The 19,046-nt window shown below is 58.0% G+C and overlaps 1 protein-coding gene across 8 annotated transcripts in view; it reads right to left on the bottom strand.

The window, feature by feature from the left end:
- Positions 1 to 540: 540 nt before the first annotated feature.
- The window catches only part of STIM1 (stromal interaction molecule 1), a 101,125-nt gene continuing 82,619 nt past the window's right edge, over positions 541 to 19,046 (bottom strand). For 3 of the 8 annotated variants that reach the window (XM_074919935.1, XM_074919946.1, XM_074919956.1), the window contains 5 exons: positions 16,437 to 16,604; positions 15,274 to 15,374; positions 14,594 to 14,829; positions 8,970 to 9,036; positions 541 to 1,526 (listed from right to left, as the gene is read on the bottom strand). In XM_074919935.1, the coding sequence (XP_074776036.1) occupies positions 977 to 1,526; positions 8,970 to 9,036; positions 14,594 to 14,829; positions 15,274 to 15,374; positions 16,437 to 16,604 (1,122 nt within the window). In that variant the 3' untranslated portion in view covers positions 541 to 976. Of the gene's footprint in view, positions 1,527 to 8,636; positions 9,037 to 11,915; positions 11,997 to 14,593; positions 14,830 to 15,273; positions 15,375 to 16,436; positions 16,605 to 19,046 lie in introns of those variants that run through there. The other 5 variants (XM_074919896.1, XM_074919906.1, XM_074919925.1 and 2 more) reach the window with 4 other exon arrangements.

Raw genomic sequence — 19,046 nt, 5'->3', positions numbered from 1 at the left:
CGAGGCGGGGGGGGGGGATCGCACGGAGACCCGGGCAGCGCCTTGGGCCGGACCCAGCCCCTGCACCCCCGCGGTCCGGGGGGGCACACACAGAACCCCCACGCCCCGCCTCAGGGGACGGAGCCAGGGGAGGGTGAGGACACTTCGAGGCTCCTGCCGCTGCAGCCGGGAGCCCCCCCTTTGCGTGGACATGGCAGCTGGAGCCGGCCCTTCCCCGGGCCCCTTCCATCACCCCGGGGCCCCCCCCGCTCCACACCGGGGCCCCCCCGCTCCGTGCTGAGCCCCGGGGGCAGACGTACCTGGCTGCGGGCAGAGTCCTCCCTGGCCAAGGGCATTTGACTTGCTCTTGGTTCTCAAGAGCACATGAACCCGGGGTCCCCCCCCACCCCAACACCGTCACAGCGACGGGGGCCCCCGGGGGCGTAGAAAAGTGACACAGAAACGAGGAGAGAACTCGCCCCAAGGAGCGCTCCCCCACGGGGCTCCCACCACCCCGCCCTTCCCTACAGCCTGGGCAAAAGTTGGAAGAGGCAGAAGAACCAGGGGAAAAAAAAAATTTTAAAAATTAATAATAATAAAAAAGAAAATAAAAAAATAAAACCACATTGAAACCAAACCCAAATGCCGTGTGGCTGAGCAGAGGCAGGAGTAACTGGAAGCCATGCACAGCAAAGCCAGGGACTGCAGCAGGCGAAGGGGAGAAAGGGCGGCTGTTCTCTTTGGGGGGGGAGAATAATCGTCTTTTTTTGTGTTTTTTTTTTTTTTTCTTTTTTTTTTCTCCTTTTTTTTTTTTTCTTTTCTTCTCAGAGATCAGGAAATAAATAAATTTAAATAGCTCCTCCTGCTGCCGGTGTTGGGTGAGGTGACTCGGAAAGGGAGGGCGCGGGGGGCGGGCGGCTGCATGGCCGCCCCCGTCCCGGGGGGTCCCGCTCCTGAGCGGGGGGGTTCCTCGTCCCCCCACTCCCCTCTCCTCTCTCTACTTCTTGGGCTTCTTGAAGATCTTTAGGGGGAACTTTTTCTTGCTCTGGCCGAGGTCAACCTCGTCGCCTGTCAAGCTGCTGTCCTCGTCCCCCGGGCTCTTCTTGGCCGCCAGCTGCGGGATGCGGGTGCTCTTGGCGCCGCCGGGCCGGCAGTCAGAGATGGGGGACGGGGTGTCGGGGTCGGTGGAGCTGGGGCTGTGGGAGCGGGAGGAATCCGAGTGGCTGTGCTTGCCGCCTGCCGGGTGGCTGATCTCCCCCAAGCTGGAGGATTTCTCCATGCCGTGGTTCACCATCATCATCTTCTTCATCACCACGGGGCTCTCGGACAGTCGCTCCGGCAAAACCGCCAGGGCGGAGGCTTCGGCCTGGCGGCTGCCGCCGTTGGAGGTGGGCGCGCCGATGGCGGGGTGGCCGGGGGCACCCTCCTCGATGGACCGGGTCAGCAGGTTGGGCCGGGCGGCCAGCAGCTTGGGCGCCGAGCTGGGCACGCGCTGGTGGTCGCTCAGGTGCGGGATGGAGGAGTCGGAGTCGCAGCGAGTTAAATCTCTGCGGTGGAGAAGGCGGAGGGGGAGAAGAGGGGGCGTTAGCTCCGGCGGGCCGGGGACGCACGCCCGAGCCCGCGCGCACACACACGGATGCAGCAGCGGGCAGGGCAGGGCAGGGCAGGGCAGGGCAGGGGGGAGACCCCCGCGGCAGCCCCACGCCTGGCAGCGAGCCCCCAGCGAGCAGGAGCCGGGCAGACGCAGCCTCGCCCGCCAGTTCTGCTCCTCCTCACGGGCGGCAGCACCATCCAGGCTGGGGCCGGCGGCCCCCGGTGCAGGCGGCCCCCGGTGCAGGCAGGCAGGGAGGGAGGCAGGGCTGCCCGCTGCCTGCCCCTGCAAGCGCAGCCCCACAGCACAACCAAAACGCTGCCACCGTGCGCGGGGGCAGAACTGGAGGGATCGAGGCCCCGGCCCACGGGGCAGAGGCAAGCGCGGGGCTCCGAAGGCACCGAGGCCATCGAGACCCTGGGCCAGGCCCGGCCACCGCTGGGCTCCGCTCGGAGCCGGCAGCTCCCTCCCGCTCCCTGAAGAACGACCCTGCGGCAGGGAGCTCAGCACATCGCCCCGGCCCCCGGGGAAGCAGCACGGCTGCGAGAGCCGCTGCCCTTCCCGCTGCAGGACGGGGTTGGACCCTCATCGGCGGCTCCTCTGCCCCGGCTCAGCATCCGTGTGCGCGCGCGGGCGCTTCGCCCCCTCTCCCCCTTGTCCCGGGTCAGCCGGAGCGACCGGCTCATCCCCGAGGGAGGAATTCGAGGTCGAGCTCCCCCCCGCCCCGCGAAGCCATGCCCGAGCCCCGCGGCCCCTCTGCTGCACAGCGGTTTGTGCCCCAGCCTGGCGCCTACTCCGGATCGCAAACGGCATCGGAGCTCCCGGATCCTTCTGAAAAGCGGAGAGTGGGAGGTAGGAGGAAGGGAGAAACGGGAAGCCTCAGCTTCCTCCTTCCAGCCGGGATCCTGCGAGCCGGCCCCAGAGCTGCGCTGCTCTCGCTACCACCTCGCTACTGCCTGAGAGGGTGGGCAGGGCTGGGGGGGCGCCCGGGCCCTGCCCCACGCAGGGAGGGGGGACAGGATGGGAAAGGGCAATGGAGAGAAAAGGAGCAAAGAGAAGCGAAAGGGTGTGAGAAGAGACGGGAGGTGCTCGCCAGCTCCTCGGCCCCTGCAGCCCCGTGCTCGTGGCTCCCATCAGACCCCCCCGCCCTGCAGCTCAGCCCCGGGACGGGGTCCCTGCACCCCGCCTGGTGCTCAGCACCAAACCCGCCCAGCGCAGCATGTGGAGGGCCTCTGGTTCCTCTTTTATGACGGAAGGACAAATAAATCAGAGGTTGGAGTCAGCAAGAGGCAAGAGGAGGGAAGACGCCCTCGCCCCAGAGCTGGTACAGGAGGTGGCTGCTGGTGGGATGCGACCGGAACAGACCACAAGGTCACCCCACACGCCTGTACTAGCACAAGGGGCTTGTAAAAGGCCATAGAGATTCTCCAGTCGTTGCCCTTCGTAACGGTAACGAGGGTGTTTGTTAACAAACTCCCCTGAAAAAACTGGCCCTCGTTTAACAGCTCCACAGGAACACAGGGAGGAAAGGGGTACGCAAGACCCTGCTGTGCCGTTGGGGCACAGCCCAAGATCTGCTGTCAGAGCCCAACTGTGCAGGCTGTTTCACCTCTTCTTATAAGAAGAAAATAGCCCCGGGCATTGCTGGAGCAGTCCCGGCCTCTCGCACTGACAGAGCTGAGCCCACGCGACACGTGAGCGGCGGGGCTGGTGTGAACCCCCCCGGCTATTCTGAGCCTTGGAAACCGTCCAAGGGAGACAACTGCGGCCAAAAGCTCCGCACGCAGCCCCGGAGCAAACCATTCCCAGCGCCCCCAGCAGATCCTGCGGCTCCACAGAAAGTCACTGTCACGGTTCATGGCCCCAGGTCTCACTGGGGTAACTGGGGCTGCGTCAGGGGCAGCAGCATCAATAAAAGTGGACGGGGCTGAACACGGGAGTTTCAGAGCCATCTTAGAATTCCCGAATCCTTCAGGTTGGAAAAGCCCCTCGGGGTCATCGAGTCCAACCCTCAGCCCGACTCTACAAAGTTCTCCCCTACCCCACATCCCCCACAGCTCATCCCAACGGCCCTGAAACCCCCCCAGGGATGGGGACTGCCCCCTCCCTGGGCAGCCTGTTCCACTCTCGGGCCACTCTTGCTGGGAAACATTTTCTCCTCCTGCCCAGCCTGAGCCTCCCCTGGGGCAGTTTCCAGCCGTTCCCTCTTGTCCTGTCCCTGATCCCCTGGGAGCAGAGCCCAGCCCCAGCCTCTCTGCAATGTCCTGTCAGGAGCTGCAGAGAGGGATGAGGGCTCCCCTCAGCCTCCTCCTCCTCACCCTGAACACTCCCAGCTCCTGCCCTGCCTCCTCACAGGATTGATTCTCCAGCCCTTCCCCAGCCTCGTTGCCCTCCTCTGCCCTCGCTCCAGCCCCTCCAGATCTCTCTCGGGTTGAGGTGCCCAAACCTGGACACAACCTCCAGGTGTGGCCCCCCCAGTGCCGAGCACAGGGGGACTGTCACCTCCCTGCTCCTGCTGGTCACACCGGTGCTGATCCAAGCCAGGAGGCCGTTGGCTTTCTTGGCCCCTGGGCACGCTGCTGGCTCCTGTTCAGCTGCTGGTCAGTGAGAACCCCCAGACCCTTCTCTTCTTCTACAACCAGTTATCTGGGTGACAATCAGTAAAAAAAAATTTCAAGAAAGGGAGAGAGTAGCAAATGCAGCAAAAAATAGATTTTCTTTAAACTGAGGCGACTTCAAAAATGCCTCATTCAAGAAGAGGGCAAGTTTTCTCCCCGCTGGGATCTGCCAGTGCCCATCAGCTTGGGGACCCCCTTTCCCACAAGGCCCTGTGCAGTTTTTAAACCCCGAAGACACAAAAGCAAACCCGCGGCTCCGGCAGCGCGGGGAGAAAATGGCGACAGCAGATGCAGAAACATCCTCCGGTCCGGGAGGATCTTCCTCCCCCGAGCGCGGCCGCGGGGAACCCGATCCCCCGACAGCTGGTCCCGCGCCCCGGGGAGCAGCTCGGGGCAGGTTCCCCAGCGCCTGACACCTCCTCTCACCGCGACCGGGGGGCTCCCTGGCATCGAGGTGGTCGGTTTGGGGGTCACGTCCCCATTGCAGGCGTCGCTGCCGCTGCCGTTCCCCGGGGACACCCCGTCCCGGGGCCGATGGCCGACGCCGCGCTGGGTCCAACCTCCTTGGACCATCATTTTTTTCTCTCGGGGCTCCCCTGCTCGCCCTCCAGAGCAGGATGGAGGGCTGACGGGGGGAGCAGCCTTGAGCACACACTTTTCCACCATCCTGGCAGTGCTAAACCGACCCATTTTATTCACGATCTCTCCAGCCCAGAGCCCACCCCGCCGGCCGACGGGCCGGGACACGGGCACCCGCCGAGAGGCACCTCCCGGCCTGGTCTTCCAAACCGGACACCAGCAGCTGGGAAGTTTTACTGGGACTTTCTACAGCCCAAAATGCTCCTTTCGGGCGGTTCCCGCAGGACAGGGGAGGTTGTGTCCGTGCAGACACGACTCCTCGGATGAACACTGGCTTTGACAGAGAGAGCGAGGACGAGGGGACGCTCCCGAGCCCAGCGCCGGGCAAGAGGGGAGGAAAGAACATTGCCAGGGTATGGCCGGTCACGGGGGCGAGGCTCAGCCCGAAGGGCTGCCGAGAGCCGCTCGTTTTCATGAGGCTCCTGACTCGCTACGGCACATCCGCAAGAGGAAACGCTGCCCGGGACAGAGCCGCCCTCGACGGCCTCACAAGAGAGCTCCCGTGCGGTGCAGAGGGACCGACCGGGGGCTCGGCCCTCCCGGAAACCTCCGTGGAGATACAACCCCCCCCCATGAACGAGAGGGCGAGAAAATGGGAATGGGCTGAGCTGGCAAACGGGAGAAGCAGAGAGCAAAGCATGGAGTAAAGAAAGCAGCGGTGGGGAGAGGCGGGAGAGGGCAGGGGGATGATATAGGAGAAATATTTTTCCTCAACTCTGCAGCCCGCCGGAGGGTTTCTCCTGGTGGGCTCCTGCTGTCTGCACAGCCCAGGACACGGGGAAGGCGGAGGGGTGGCTCGGGGCTGTCTGATGGTGAGCAGAGCTCGGTCTGCCAGGCTCAGGCCGAGCCTCCACCTCCGCCAGCCCTGTCCTTGGCCCAGTGCACCGCGGCCCCGAGGCCGTCCCCTAAATCCCGAGCTGGTGCGTGGCACCGGGGCACGGGCCTCCCCCCAGGCAGAACCAAACCTGCCCCAGGGCTGCGCTACTCCGCCGCGCTCGGCCCGGCACAGGCAGAGGCTGCGACACAGCCGCTGCGATGCGAATCCGCCTGCAAGTCCTTCCCTCCCGCTCTAGGGGCTGCGAATCGCTCTTTTCCCTGGGTGACTGACTCCCGGCTCTTGCTACGGCTGCCACGTCCCTTCCCCGTTGGAAGAGCGTCGCCAGGGCGGGGGTTTGGTCCTACGCTCCCACCTCCATCGGGTTTATCCACGGGTGCCACCTGAAGCAGGCACTGGCAGCAGAAACCTCTGTGCACACAGCAGCCTCCAGCCCCTCTCCCCGCCCAGGGCCAGCCCTTTGTTAACGCCCACAAACACACAGCAGCCTTCGCCACACCAGCTCTGACCTTATTTGCACCGGATCCTCTGAAGCCAATTGCAAAAGAGAAGCAAACAGTGAGGAGTTCACGAAAGCGATTCCCCGGCCACGCGCTGGCCTTGCCTGGAGAGAAGGTCCCTACCCGGTCACCCCCAGCAGCCTTTAGCACCGCACGCACCTCGCGGGGAGGGAAGCGATCCCCGAGCCCTTCTCGGGGGCAGCGGGGGGGAACAACTTGTTTGAGACGATTTCTCTCGCGAGGTCTCGCCAGCATCGGCCGGATACGAGAGAGGCTACAGCGACCGGCAGCCCAAGGCACTCAAGGCAGCGCTCGCCTCCCACCAAGGGAGCCAGGCATTTTTTTGGGTTCCGCTTTCGTCCCTGGCAGTGACTCCCTGGAAGGCCTTTCTCAGCCTCAGCTTCCCCATCTGTTCCGTTTGCCTCCCTGGGAGGCTGTGGAGCGCGAGGGATGTGTGTCAAGGCCTCCAAGGCTGGTTACATCAAAGAGAAAGAGCGATCCATTGGCGTGTGCTGCGGCCGTGCTTTTAGAGACACATCGAAGCAGGATCTGCTCGTGAAGCAGTTTGACACAAAAAAAAAAAAAATTAAAAGCAACAAAATCAGAACAGAGGTGGGCACCCGATTCTTCATTTCTGTTTTCTGAAATGAACAGAGAATGGATGAGCATGGATTTTGGAGTCGTCTGCTATTGTGTAGCTGAAGCAAATCTTAGGTGGGAAGTTCTTCCTCCGCAAAACTCCGACGCTAAATCACTTTATCCTGCACCCACAGGCGGCCTGTGCTGTGGGAACGGGGAGAAAGCGGTCGGACCCGCCGCTGGGTGCTGACGAGGGACTAAGCGCCCGCGGGGAACAAGGGGAAGCCCCTGGTCATTCTCTCCTAACGCAGCACTGTTGCCTCTCCTAGTCGGGATCCCCAAGTCCCCCCCCATTTCCCTCTGCTGCTCACGGGATGGAGACTTTAACCTGGTCAGCAATTAAGCGTATCACAGGCCTGGGCTGAGAAAAACCATCACGTTTACACAGGAATTTTTGAAAGAGCGCTGCAGCCTTCGAGGGGCCAGGACAAGCCCTCCCTCCTGCAGGGACGGGAAGGTCAACGGTGAACAAGGCCTGTGTGGTGTTACCAGAAGCATTCCCAGCTTTTATCAGTCAAACCGGGACAGCTGCAGCTGAACTCAGACTGGCACTAATTAATCTTAATTATGCTGCTTCTCGTAATCCCCAAACAAATAGGACTAAATGAACCCAGACGTTGCTCTTTCATTGCCCACTGTGGAGCAGGAGCAGTAACATCGCCCTGCCCCGATACTGCGGGAGCCCCGACCTGCCCGGGGCTGCTCAGGCTCTATACGTGCCCAGGCACGGGGTGCTCGGGCCCAGCAAAGCCCGGCTTTGAGACACAGGACGGAGACTGTGTAAAAGCTGTCAGGAGGGAACCTGCGCCCTGCCAGTAAAGGAGTAACGGTGCAACGCGCCGGGACCAGTGAAGATGTGGTGACCTGGAATCCTGTCCTGCCTCGGTAAATAAATGTGAAAGGACACTGCCCCTCCCGACCTCCTCACTGAGAGACCTCCAGCCTTTTCCCAGAAATCTGTTCCCTAACGCTGAGGATAAGGAGACTATTTTTAATTTTACCAAGGAGAAAGCGCAGAACAGAGAGACAAAATGACTTGGCCGTGCCAGGGGCAGCTCCCCCACAGGGCAGGAGGACGGGACTCCCCGACAGCCCGTCCCCAGCACCCACAGCTCCGCACCCAGCGCCTGCAACGCCCCTCAGCTACAGCCCACGGAAATGCCCCCCCCGCCCCTCAGTCGAGGGTTTACCTCGAGCATCGTAAGAAGCTCGAGCCATAAGAAGCTCCAACTCCCTCCTCTTCTCATTCAGACGTTCCTTAGCCAGAACTCACCCATGCCTCAGCCCCTACCAAACCACCAGCAGAATCACTCTGAAACACAAAAGCCCTGAACGCTGCTTTTTGCCACCTCTTAAAGCCAGCACGAATCTCAAACCCTCCGGCAGCACCAACTGTCTCACAGCACCTCCTATCCCATCGTGTTTCCTTTGCAATTCGCTCGTGAAGACCCCAACTGAGGCAAGGCTTCAAATAAGGTCAGTGTTTGTCTGATTAGTTGTTACTGTTGTTCTCACAGGTGCATCACCCAAGCGAAAGACTCTTTTTTAGCGATAACCGAGGGCCCCGAGCGCCCGTTTGCTCAGCTACAGTTAAACAGCAGCACCTCCATGGTTTCTGCACCCACTGAGTTCGCAGATATGGGGATGGACCATGGAGACTCCTTAGAGAGCCCACGGCACGGGAGAGCGGTTGAAGAAACAAACACGTGGATAAACCATGAAATAAAGACCCAAAAGGAAAGGGCACGAGGAATCTAGGAGAAAGAGCACCCCAGCAAGCATCAGCTCTGAGACACAGCAGGCAAGAGGGAGCTAGAAAAGAAACAGCAATATACCCAAAGCTCTCAGTGCGACAGCGAACTCCAGAGGTGACATCAGGAGGGGGTAGATCGGGGATGGAGTCCATCTGAAGGAAATAAGAGGAGGTGGTGTGATGGTAATAGATAGGGTGGACATGGCAAGCAGGAGCAGATGCAGTGGTGGAGGATGAGGAGCAAGAGGTGGAAGAGGCGGTGGTGGCAGCAGATGGTGGGTTGGTGCCGGGAAGGTCGGAACTGAAAGACTGTCCGGAGGAGAGGCTGAGCTTTCGACGGAGAGAGACTCTGCCTGCCCGGAAAGGGGCAGCTTGGCCCAACTCATTCTGGCCTTGCACGTAACTCTCTACCAACCTCTGAGATCCGTGGCCGTGCTGGGGGTCCACCAGGCGCTGGCGAACTGTGCTGGGCAAGGCCGGAGCTGTAAGGAGAGAAAGGGGAGAAGGCTGAAGGCGGTGCAGCCGCCCCGCTGCCCCCGCTGCCCCCCGCCCGAAGTTATGCTGGTTTAAATGCAGAGGAAGCGTTAAGCTGGCGCTGCTGCTTAACATGCTGGATTAAAGCCCAGCCCATGAAAAAACTCTGACATAGGTGCTTTCTGAACACCTTATCGGATCATCTTGCTCGAAGCAGAGACGGGCTGCGTGATTCATCGGCTCTACATCAGAGCTACCACCCAGGCTCCCTTTATAGTGAACGTGAAGAAGTCGGTATTTTCAGGGCATGATTCATTTCATCCTGACGCCGACATCGAACGGTTCAGACGCCTCATGCCGTGGCAGTGTTATTTCTAGCCTAAAAAAAGGAGGTTCTGGTGATCAGCTCAGCTGCGGGACCCAGAGCCGGCGGGGTGAGCTCCGTGCTGGCGCCCAGCTCTGCCGCTGCTCCCGCTGCAGAAACTCCCAGCCTGGCACCCTCCTGCCCAGAGAACGGCCGGGACGGGGGCAGATGTCACTACGGTATTAACTGGGGCAGCACAGGCTTTCCTCATCAGTTCCCACCTGAATTACATCTCTGGTCCAAAAGGGCTATCACCAGTCTGTTTGATAATTACTGATAATTACTTACTGATCGCAGACACGCTCGGCTTGAAAAATATTTATCTCTAATTGTAAATTCTCTCTTCTCTCTCAAAGAATCACAGGAGGGTTTGGGTTGGGAGGGACCTCAGAGCCCCTCCAGTGCCACCCCCTGCCCCGGGCAGGGCCACCTGCCACCAGCCCAGGTTGCCCAAAGCCCCGTCCAACCTGGCCTTGAACCCTTCCAGGGAGGGGGCAGCCACAGCTTCTCTGGGCAGCCTGTGCCAGGGCCTCACCCCCCTCACAGGGAACAATTTCTGCCTCAGATCTCATCTAAATCTCCCCTCTGTCAGTTTAACACCGTTACCCCTCGTCCTATTGCTACAATTCATCTTGGTTCAGAGAGACTCCTCCAGAGCACTGTCACCAGCTGATTAACAGCTTTTGAAGATCACAATGATCCTTCTGGCCACAGCCGGGCAACAGAGGCCAGAGAGCTCAGCCAGTTCCCTCTGTCCCAAGCCTGCACTACCTCTGGGCCAAGCCTAGGCGCTGAGCCCGAGCCAGGGGGGCACCTCTGGAGGGGCAGAGGGAGGCCCCTCCACCTCCACGGAGGTTTCTGCGCGCTGGTTTCCCTCCCACAAGGAGGAGGAAGGACCCCGGGCTGCGTCGCCAGCCTGCGGACAGCCAGCCTGGTCCTGCTTAAACCACAAACTGGAATTTCCATACAAGATGTTCCTCCTTTTGCAGGAGATAAGGTGTTCAGGATTGTTCAGGATTTCTTATGCGCATAAGAAATAAATGTAAAAATGGGTTAAAAAGGTGAACAGACAGGAAAGCTAAGAAATGGAGAAAGAGCTCCTTTGGGAATTGAAGAACCAGCAAATGCTGCTGTGAAAGCATACAGCGAGGAAACACGAGTCTTCTGCAGCTCATCTGACAGCAACAGCTCAGGTACCACCGCTGGGACGTATTTCAAGTGGAAGAAGGAACAAGTGAGAATAACTCAGGCAACTTTGCTGTTTCCACATCCCCGAGGTTCATCCAGCTCCTCTCACAGGCTCCCACCGCTCAGGTTTGCTACTTCTTGTTTTTCTACACCGCCCAACTACGAACCCTTCGCTGGAGCTCTTCGTACCATCCGCTTTCTATTTCAAGACTTTTTTTTTTTCTCTTAAGAGCTGCAGAGCAGATATTAAGTGAAATCGAGTCACACGGAGTCAAGGTGGCAAAAAACCAAATCCCTTCCTCCCGTGGGAACTGCAAGAACCTGTCGGGAGGAGGTGAGGGGAGCGTGAGCGCAGGCAGCGCCGGAGGCTGCTCCCTGCTCCCGCGCCGCTGCGGGGCCACAGCTCAGGCCGGGTGGGCTAACGGGGATCCAAGCGCTGCACAACAGTTAACTGGGGAAATTCTGCGTTTCTGCTACAGGTTTCTTTTCCTCCTGGGCCACGCTTTTTTCCCTGAGGGGTCTGCTGGGTTTTTTTCCTGGTGTTCCACTCCCCGTTTACCCACCTGACGCCCTTGCGCTCTCCTTCTGCACGAGCTGCCCTGTGACGAGCACAAGCCCAAAGGCTGAGACCTGGCTTTGCGCAGCCACGGCGGCCCCTCGCTCCCCCCAGACCCTGCCCACGTTGCATCAACATTTGCCAAATAACCTGCCCAGCATCCCGAGGGAGACCCCAAGCCTGGCCTGCGTCCCCCTCCGCCCCGTGCCGGGCAGCGCTCGCGAGGGGAAGGCTTCCAGCCCAAACCAGGGGGCTGAGGGTGCCGGCCCCCAGCCCCGGCAGCAGGGCACTGGGGATGGATCAGCATCACAGAGCCATTCCTCAGTTTATTTAGGGACGCCGAGGGAGGAAAGGCCCGGCAGTCGGCAGCAGCCCCTGCGGGGAGGGAGCGGGGTCGGCCGCCGAGGGGCTGCGAGCACCTGGGCGCAGGAGGGAGTGGGGTGGGAACGTCACCACCTCCTCCCGGCCTAGCCCGAATCCTCCATTTCCACCTCCGGGGTAAAAACGAGTGAAAACAACCCTCCAGATTTCATAACTGGATTTTTTTAAAAAGCAAAACCCAAAGCATGTGAGAACTACAGCAAACTGTGATTCTTCTTCATCCCACCAGACTCTTCCCGGGGGTTAGTAAAGATGCTGATGACTCAGTGAAGAGAGGTACATTCATTAGTTTTCCGTGCCAGAAAGTTGGAAAATTTGTGTATGTATTTTAGTGCAGAAAAAGGGCAGAGGGTAAAACAAAAAAAAAAAAATTAAAATATAATTGAAGAGAACCAAACCAGGGTATTTCCAGAGGGACTGATCCTCCGAGGACAGAGACGAGCGGTCACTGAACCTGCGCCCGAAAAGCCAGGCTGCGTCTGGGATGGGCCCACCGGGTGTGCACGGGAGAGAGAAAAATGTGATTTACTGGGAGAATCATCACGGGCAGCGACATCCCCAGAGCATCTGGGGAGAAAAGACTTGGCGCTTCTCTCCTGAAGCAGTTTTTGTACACCAGGAAGGAAAAATCCTCTCGGGAAAGGGAAACACTGCCTTGGTTTGGGAACTTGGGTGCCCAGTGCTCGCTACACGGAGTTAGTGCCTGCAGGGATGCTGCGGCGAGCAGGCAGGGAGCAGGCAGGGAGCAGGGAGGGAGCAGGCAGGGAGCAGGCAGGGAGCAGGCAGGCAGCAGATTCGCTCCCCATCACCCGACTGACAGGAACTGCAAGTGCTCACAGCAGAAAATCTCCCTCAAGGAGTCTCAAGCAAGGCATGAAGAAGCTGAGGCTTAAAATCTCAGCTGAAGGCTCAGCTTTAGAGAGCTCCTGTCCCCGGAGAGCGTGCTTCAGGTGTTACTTAGGGCTCTCCTACAGACACCCCACGTGTTCAGTGCTACCTCGCATCTTTGCAAGTGTTTTATTAACGCTGTCTAGCTTGGCTTCCCACAGAATCCCCGAGTCCTTCAGGTTGGAAAAGCCCCTCGGGATCAGCGAGTCCAACCCTCAGCCCGACTCTACAAAGTTCTCCCCTACCCCACATCCCCCACAGCTCATCCCAGCGGCCCTGAAACCCCCCCAGGGATGGGGACTCCCCCCTCCCTGGGCAGCCTGTTCCACTCTCGGACCACTCTTGCTGGGAAACATTTTCTCCTCCTGCCCAGCCTGAGCCTCCCCTGGGGCAGTTTCCAGCCGTTCCCTCTTGTCCTGTCCCTGATCCCCTGGGAGCAGAGCCCAGCCCCAGCCTCTCTGCAATGTCCTGTCAGGAGCTGCAGAGAGGGATGAGGGCTCCCCTCAGCCTCCTCCTCCTCACCCTGAACACTCCCAGCTCCTGCCCTGCCTCCTCACAGGATTGATTCTCCAGCCCTTCCCCAGCCTCGTTGCCCTCCTCTGCCCTCGCTCCAGCCCCTCCAGATCTCTCTCGGGTTGAGGTGCCCAAACCTGGACACAACCCTCCAGGTGTGGTACCTCCAGAGGTACACGGTAACTGTGAATCACAAAGTCTAGCAGGACACCACGATCTCCCTGAGGCTTTAAACTTTCCCCGTGCACACCCAACCCCACAAACCGCCAGCTCCTACCCCCCTCCATCCTGCCTCCAGCCCCAGAATCCTGCAGCTCCCCTGTTCCTTAACATCCCGCCGGCCACCCAAACCCTCAGCACCCTGCCTTCACCCCCATCGCCCTGAGCTCTTGCCCCCGACCTTCACAGCACCTAACCCCAGCCCAAAACCAGGAGGGGGGTGGCGATGGCGCGTACAGGCACCTCCTGCAGCGCACACGGCCAGCACCAAGACTCTGCCGTTCCTCCCCCCACCTTCTACCCAGCTAAACAGATTTTTGGCAAAGTCACAGAATCCCAGAACCGTCTAGGTTGGAAAAGACCTTGAAGACCATCTAGTCCAACCATAAAAGTCCTCACTGGGTGACCCGAAGCAGACGTAACTGAAGACTGCTGCAGCTACCGCTGCCAGCACGGGCTCCCTCTCCCAGCCGGAGCTCCGGAAGCTGTGGCAGAGCAGCTGGAACTGCTCCTCAGCCCCCCCATTCTCTTGTGCAAGAGCCAGAGATAGGAAACTGTGTTTGGAAAATGCGTTTTTGAGAGAAGCAAGGCTGAATCTGGGTCAGTTTAACATGGGAATAGTAAGGACTGATTCACAAACCTTTTGCAGAGAAGGAGACAGCTTTCCCTTAATGCAAGAGCTCAGAGATCGCCAGAGTAACGGGCACAGGGTGACCCAAGTCCAGGCCCTTCCTCCCCCTGGCGAGACCTGGGCTCACGAGAGGGGGATCATCCACCCTCCCTCTGCAGCAGCCCCGCTCCTCCCTCCAGGAGCTGGTGCACTTCCCACAGGAACAGTCGCTGATGGCGAGGGCGAGAACACCCGTCCCGGGAGCTACAACCCTGCACAGGAGATGGGGCACTGGGGGTTCAGTTTCTGCTCCAGGAAGTGATGAGTAGGGTTACAGGTCCCAGGGAATGTTCAGTAGGTCATTACAGGTCCCAGGGAATGCTGAGTAGGTCGTTAGAGGTCGGCAGGAGCACAGCAGACCGACTGCTCCTCCCCACAGGGAATGGCAAGAGGTGCAAGTCCAAAGCCCTGCCTGAGGAGGGGTGCCTTTGGGTCCTTTTCTATCCCAGACAAGTCCCCTAGCCGGGGGGAGATGAGGACAACGCACCGCATTTTCCTTTCTCACTTTTGTGAGTCTAGCCTGTGCCTTTGGGGCTTTTGTAAATGCTTAAATTCAGTGAATCGAGAGAACAGCACACACATCTCGGAATCGCCCGTTCTGCAGGGACTAGCAGGCTCCAAGCAGCCCCAGCAGCGGTGGCCTGGCACTTAGGGACATTCCCGGCCCTTAATGACTAACAGTTTGTCTTCGGTCATTTAAAAACCAGCTTAAGCCCTGAATCCCTCCTGACACACCTGAACTACAGTCCCAGGGCTGCCCCCCGCGGCGGCGACCGCTCTACCTACATTGTATGGACATGGGAGACACGAGCTCTTCGTCCAAGTCGTCCACGTCATCGGTCATGATGAAGTGCGAGGGGTTGGGGCGCGGGGTGCCCATCCAGCTGGGGTCAATGTTGAGGGCTGAGGCCAGGGTGTGGATGCCCGGGTTGTTGACGATCTGGAAGCCGCAGAGCAGCTCGATCTGCTGCCAGCGGTGCAGGCGCTCCCGCAGCGCGGCCGTCACCTCGCTCAGCGCTTGCCTGCGAGGGAGAGTGTAGGGGAGGAAGGAAAGAGCACACTGTCAATTGTGTATGTTTGCGTGGACAGGGAGTCTACTCTACGGGTGATATGTGAGACAGCTTTCCATTTTCAGGAATAGAGGAATTAAAAAAAACCAAACAAATAAACAACTGAAATATCCAGGAACAATCTCTTTAGGAATACTGCAGCCTCCTGAATCCTCATTTTGACAGGATGTTCAACTGCTCTGCATAGCTGCGATTTCTTCTTTCACACAGATAAAATTAAAAAGTTATCGATTAAAAGGAGCAAGTCCAATCCCAGCTAACCAAAGCCAGCGGAACAAAAGTTCACCAAGGAGAGACCAAGAGCACCTTCAGAGGCTACAGTACGCTCGTGTCCGCAACACAAGAGGGCTGAAAGAGGCAGGCAGAAAGAAGGGAAGGTATGAAGTAGATACTCACTTTGCAGTTAAGATTTTATGATCAACATCATCTAGAGATGAGCTGTGAGCAACATGAAATGTTCCAAACAGGGTGTTTCGCTTCTTTTTAATTTTTTCAGCCTGGAACATCAACAGAAAAAGGTCACAGGAAGAAGACGACCTTGTGTTTCCTCCAGGACAAGAACATCCTGGATGGGCCGAGACAGAAACAGTCCCTGCAGCTGTTTGCACATGTGCAAACGGGGTTTTGCTGAAGGGAAATGTTATCCTTCCTAACACAGCGGGTGAGGAGTCTGCCAGCAGCGAGTGAGCAGGTTGGGGGTTTCATGCTCCTCCTTGGCCCTTCTCCTGATTTCCCAAGAGTCAAAGGGAACTGAACCAGCTACTTCATACAGCAAATGGCTCTTGTTTCGTCTTTCCCGTGAGTAAACGATCAGAGAAACACTGTTAATGCCCTAGTGTTGGTGGTTTGGAGAGGTTTTTTGTTTTGGGGTTGGGGTTTTTTTGCCTTCTCTTTGTGGCACAGCGTAGACTCAAAAGTAAAGTCTCCACGCACAGCGCTCTGGTTCACAGATCCAGTGGCATGACTACAAACCAAGGGTGTGGGCATGAGAACTGACACAGCAAAAAACCCCATTGCAATGTTAAAATGTTCACAATAAAAACATATTATGGCAGACAGATTTTTCTGTGCTGCCAGCTCTGACTGCTGTGAACGTCCACAGAGACAAGCACATGTTACAACAGCTTCCCTGCAGCTCATCGCTTTTTGGTTGGCACAGGAGATCTGAAACAACTGGGAATCCAGAAATGATTCATCCCTACAGATCGCATGCACACGTTTGGAATTCTGTTGCCTGTGCACGTCCATCACCTAGAGCAGGGATGAGGCTTAGTTGGTGCAAAACCTCCCGCTCCCTGACTGCGCAGGCAGCAGCTCACCCCCTGCCCCTTCCCCGCGCTCCAGCCCAGACACAGCCGAGAGGGGATCACCGTGAGGATCTTCAGCCCCTCCTCACACCTCTGGGAAGGTTTGTGCTGCGCTTGAAACAAACGCAAATATAAGGAACTCCAAAGGAAATAAAGAAGGTGCAGAGAAACCAACTTCATGGGTTTCGCTCCCCAAACCTTTCCCTGCGGCTGCGAGGGGAAGACCCGGGACAAGACGCTGAAAACTCTCACCCCTTCCTTGGCCACCAGCAGCTGCTTCTCCGCGTTCTGCTTCTTGATGTTGTAGTACTGGACCTCCACCTCGTGGGTCAGCTGGAGCCATTTCTGCAGGGCCTCGGGCGCAGCCCAGCTGCAGTGGGACTCCAGCTCCTTCTCGGCGTTCTTGAGCGCCATCCGCACCTGGGGGAGAACCGGCCGGCGCTGCAGCGAGGCCAGCACAACTGCTGGCTGCCACCCCCCCAACAAAGGGAAAAAAAAAGCCTCCACACAACTTAATCTTACTCGTGACAGAAGCGAAAGTCATGAGGAGGAGAGGTGGCACCCTGGTGCTGCAGGGATGCAGGGCAGCTGCCTGACAGACAAGGCGGCTGCTGGGGTGACCAGAACCCCCCCCAGTGTCCCCCCTTCACCCTCACACATTGCCAGCCACCACCACGCCGTCCTGCCTCAGCCCTCGGGGAGCAGAGGCAGAGCGTGTGCTCATCGCTGACCCGCTCGACCCCTTCCCACCCGCCCCTCTGCCTCACAACGGCACAAGCTGCAGGCAATCCCTCCTGAGCTGGCACGCACAGGGGAGTTAAAAGAGAGTTAGACTTTAGGTAAGGATATTCGGGGTGCTTGTTATAGCCTCTAGAAACCTCTGCAGATTTTTCTGCCTGCCTGCAGGTCTGCAAAGCCCACAGATTCTCCTCCTGAGGCAGAATCGCTGACAGCTCTGAGCAGGCAAATCGCCTTTTCTCACTGCAGCTCCTGAGCCAAACAGAGGGAGCCTGTCAAGAGACAACTTTCACACTGGAGCAAGATGATAAAAATATTTAGACACAAAACATGTGCTGCTTGGTCAGGAAAAAAAATAACACGTCTGGAATCAGCAGTAGCTTTCTGGGGGACTCTCCTTCCATCCCAGCTCAGTCTCCTCCACACACCATCGGTCTGGTCTCCTCCACACACTTATCTTGCTGGAGAAGGGAGCGATTACAAAATTAGAAGAAAGTGGGTGACAAGCAAGTCGAAGATACCAAAACCTTACATAAAAGCACTTCTAGGGATCATCAAGAATTCACACTTCTGCTCCATTACACACGGTGTGGAGAGATGAATACACCTGCAGCCTGCCACAAGCCCTGCCACAAGCCAACGTGTCCCAGAGCGGAGAAGCTGACGGATGGAGACTCCAGCTGGGAGGACCCTTCAGCCACAGCACCTCGCTGCTCCGGAGGGGTACACGCGGCTGGAGGCCGTACTACAGGCTTCCCCGCTGGTAAAATAAAAGCCAGCCCTAAGCACCTTCAAGAGCTTTCTCTGCCCAGCCAGCCCCGGCCCACCAACGCAGAGCCCGGGCCAGAGAGGTGGAGCTGGGAGGAAAGGTCCAGCTCCGGCATGGCCACACCTGGATGATGTCTGGCCCATTTTCTCTTTCTTTTTTCTCAAGGGCCCAGGTCTAAGGAAGGCAGAGGCAGTGGGAGCGTGTCCAGCGACCTGCCCGGGCCCTGTACAGACCCTGCCCAACGCCAGCACACGCTTCCCACCACCCCATTTACATCCGCCCTTGCCTGGTGCCGCTGCCTCTTCGCTTCCCACAGAGCAGAGCCACAAGCGGACTCAAGACAAGCATTTTTTTTTTAAAAAAGATTGCTCAAACTTGGATCTTTTCCCTTAACGTGTTATTTAAGTCAGTCGTGTCTCACCAAGTCTGGCACAGGCGTTTTCTAGTGAGCCAAAAGCACCGGGTTAGAGGCAGATGTTTTGAAATCCCGTATTTTACCCTCGAGGACGTTTGCACAGTCCATCGAGAAGCAGCCACAAGACACTGCACAGAAGAGGTCAACTACTTTTATCACCTACATGTGATACAGTCTTGCTGAGCACAGCATTGCCTAAATCATTCCAAAAGTCACAAATTCCTAATCGCAGACCCCAGGAAGGTCTGTTTTTTCCCCTCTTTCACCAGCAGCACCAGGTGCTGCTCCCACCAAGGCAGAACTTTGAGCACGATCTGCAAGTGTCTGGGATTTAGGAATACAGAGAATAAGCAGGCAGGAAATCTGTCACTGGGTATTTGGGGTAGAGGAGCACTCAGGGAGCAACGTTTCTATGGAATGGTGGAAAAGGGAAGCGGTGCAGAACAACAGCCAAGGGCCAGTGGTTGAGATGAGCCATTATACAGCAGCATCCAGAACACAAACCCTCTCAGGGGAATCAGTAAAAACCAGAGTTACTTTGCGTGTCTACGTTCTCCTGGGAAGATTTCCAAGATCTCATTTTGATCACTAAGAGCAACAACTGATAAAGCGAGGAGTGCCCTGGGGGTCTGTGGCCCCGGTGGGGCTGTGGGGGGATGATGGAGCGAGGAGGGAGGATCTGTCTGAACAGCCCAGTACGGGGCAGCCCCATCCCTGAAATACGCTGCTTCTCCATCTCAAAGGCCCAGCACGAACTTCTAAACCCTCCAGTATTGTTTTAGTGATCAGAATCGACTGGTGCAAAAGGTTTTGTTTTAGTACTCCCTGGGACCCAAGAATATCTTGAAATCGGATGAGTTTTACGGTCAGTGGGGGTGACTGGTTAATGCTGTCTGTGCCCTACAGCTCGCCGGGACGGTGATCGTGTTATATCACACAG

Source organism: Athene noctua, chromosome 1 (genome assembly GCF_965140245.1).
Source record: "Athene noctua chromosome 1, bAthNoc1.hap1.1, whole genome shotgun sequence".
NCBI lineage: Eukaryota > Metazoa > Chordata > Aves > Strigiformes > Strigidae > Athene > Athene noctua.
This window is presented reverse-complemented; position numbering and strand designations above follow the sequence as displayed.